Raw genomic sequence first — 2,458 nt, 5'->3', positions numbered from 1 at the left:
GGCCGTGGTGCGTCTCCCCATCTGGAACCACGTCCGGTAAGGGGAGAGCCTGGGGTCTGCTACTGAGTTCGTCTTGTGCTTTCTGTTTTTGTTTAATTTCCTAAGAGAAAAACAGCAGGAAACAAAGGTTGGTTTAAACAAGCCACTTCCTTCAGGGCCTAGAAGGGGACTATGGTATACCACGGAGACCCTGCAGGGTCAGTGGTCACCAGCTGTACACATTTCATCCTAACAACTGCCTTTGAAGGTTGAGCTGCTGCTAATCCTGTCTAACAGACGCAAGGGCCTGTGGGAACAGTCAGAATCACCATGCCTGTGCCTCAGGGACTGGGACTGAGTCAGATCCGATCTGCTCTGACCCACCAGGGCCCCAACCCCCATGAGGCCCAGCCTCCCCTGCTCACAGCCACATTCTCTGCTCCAGCACCAAGACCAGGGAGTATCCCCGCCCCTCACTCCTGGCCACCCATGACCTCAGCAGGCCCACCACCCTTTCCCTGACCTGCCCCCATCTCCAACCCACCCTCCAGCCCCGAGGTGCCCCAAGGAGAGGGGCAGGTCTGCAACACCTGCCTGTTTGCACCTCAGTTCCCCTCTCCATGTTTGTAGCACAAGAACACATAGGAATACGTTCTCATGGAAAAAATAGAATCAAAGTGTTCCTGACTTGGGGAAAGCAAAACCGATGGCAAACTTTCACTTTCTTACCTCCACAACTTCAGGAAATAATTCACAGAACACTTTGTCTTTTAAATTAAACACTAAACTTTGTGCAGCCAGTTGTCTTTTCTAGGAAGAAAAAGAAGGAAAATGTCAGTCTGGTGGCTGCTTTCAGTTCCTTCATGTTCCAGAACTAAATGACAGTTGAGCGACTGGTGTCTTCATGTTGTGGAAAGCAGTCCACAAGCGTGCTCCTCAGGACAGATTGACATGGAGTCTCCCAAGGCCATTTACCTTTCTGTATCATCAACTGATCTTAGACCTGATGCCAACTAGTAATGGAGGAGTCCCTGTCCTAACTGGGCTGAGGAGACCAAGCATCCTCCTCACCACCCCCAAGCTCACCGTGAAGTCCGATGTCTCGATGCTGCCCAGGGTGGGGCCCTTCTCCACCATAAAGCTCAGGAGCCCCGTCAGGATGGTGGAGACGGACCAGGCCGGGTTCCACGTGTCTGGGTGGAAATCCGTGATAGAAAGACACAGCCTGGAAAAGGGACCCAGTCAACGGGGCACAGGTTCCTCAGGACCCCAGTCCCACACCCAAGCATGCAGGGGCACCTTACCTTGTATTGCACTTAAATCTTCCATTGGGAGTTATCATATAAATACTAGGAGGTTTAAAAGGAAATTCTCTGGGAAAAATTAGTTTTCCATGGTAATAGCCACCTGCAAAAGAAGAGAGAAGCAGCCTTGTCATCGCCACAGTGGGCGCAGCCCTCACAGTCCTCAGTCTCCCGCACACCCTACTCCTGCCCACGAGCCCTGGAACACACATGTAGTGCTGGCCATCTCGCTGTGGCTCACAACCACCAACCTAGAGAGGCCTTACCACCCATCTCACCCCATGCCGAGCGCAAGCCCCTCTTCCCTCATTGCGCACCTCTCTTCCCGAGAGCAGAGCATCAAGACAGAATCTGCACAGGCTCCTCACTGGCCCTACCCCCATATTCTGGTCCCCTCATTCCTGCACCTCTTGCCTCCCATTCTCCACCAAACCACACCCAGCAACAGGTGAATAGCTGTCATTCCCCCCTGAAAATGAGTCAACAACGCAACGTTGACCCCTACCCCCTCCAAGCCCTGTGAGCTACTCCCTCCCCTGGAGAACCTTGGGCCCACCCAGACTGGCAAGGCAGAAGAACGTCACTTGACAGGACTTCCAGCAACATGCACGTGTCTGTGTGAGTGTGTGCATGCACAATGAGGCTTGACAGAGCTGCCATCTTCCCACTGGGGCTCCCTGCTGGCCCCCAGCCCCACAAGTCTCTGCACAACTCTCCCAACTGTCTGGGGCAGTCTCCCATGGTGAAGGAATGATGGAGGCAGAAAAGTGTGGGGGGGGGGCGGTGACGGGCAAGTGCCCCCTGAGGCCACCTCTGCACATAGACAAGCCAGTCAGAGAGGGATTAACTCTCGACACGACGCTGGAGCATGCCCGCACCACGAGCACTGAGAAAAACCAAACTGGAAAAAGCGCAGGAGGTGGAAACAGGGGCTCAGCCCAGAGGAGCAGGAACATTCACACACATTAGTGGAGACCACTTAGCGGGGGGGGCGGTGCAGGGTGTGTGCAGGGCGGCCAACCTGCCCGGGCAATCCAGAGGACTGTCAGCAGCACCCGCAGCCACTGGTCCCCGGCAGGAAGGCCTCCGCATGCAGTCACACACTGAGGGGCTGGGGCAGAGCCACGAGCAGGGCCTGCAGTTCCCCCGGCACCCAGATGCCCGCTCTCACCGCA

The 2,458-nt window shown here is 55.4% G+C and overlaps 1 protein-coding gene across 1 annotated transcript in view; it reads right to left on the bottom strand.

The window, feature by feature from the left end:
* The window catches only part of UBE2J2 (ubiquitin-conjugating enzyme E2, J2), a 12,960-nt gene that overhangs the window by 1,726 nt on the left and 8,776 nt on the right, over positions 1 to 2,458 (bottom strand). The window contains exons 4-7 of the mRNA XM_010850229.1: positions 1,284 to 1,386; positions 1,066 to 1,204; positions 709 to 789; positions 4 to 100 (exon numbers count right to left, since the gene is read on the bottom strand). Coding sequence (XP_010848531.1) covers positions 4 to 100; positions 709 to 789; positions 1,066 to 1,204; positions 1,284 to 1,386 — 420 coding nt within the window. The remainder of the gene's footprint in view (positions 1 to 3; positions 101 to 708; positions 790 to 1,065; positions 1,205 to 1,283; positions 1,387 to 2,458) is intronic.

The sequence above is a fragment of the Bison bison genome, unplaced genomic scaffold, assembly GCF_000754665.1.
Source record: "Bison bison bison isolate TAMUID 2011002044 unplaced genomic scaffold, Bison_UMD1.0 scf7180017864289, whole genome shotgun sequence".
Taxonomy (NCBI): Eukaryota; Metazoa; Chordata; class Mammalia; order Artiodactyla; family Bovidae; genus Bison; species Bison bison.
This window is presented reverse-complemented; position numbering and strand designations above follow the sequence as displayed.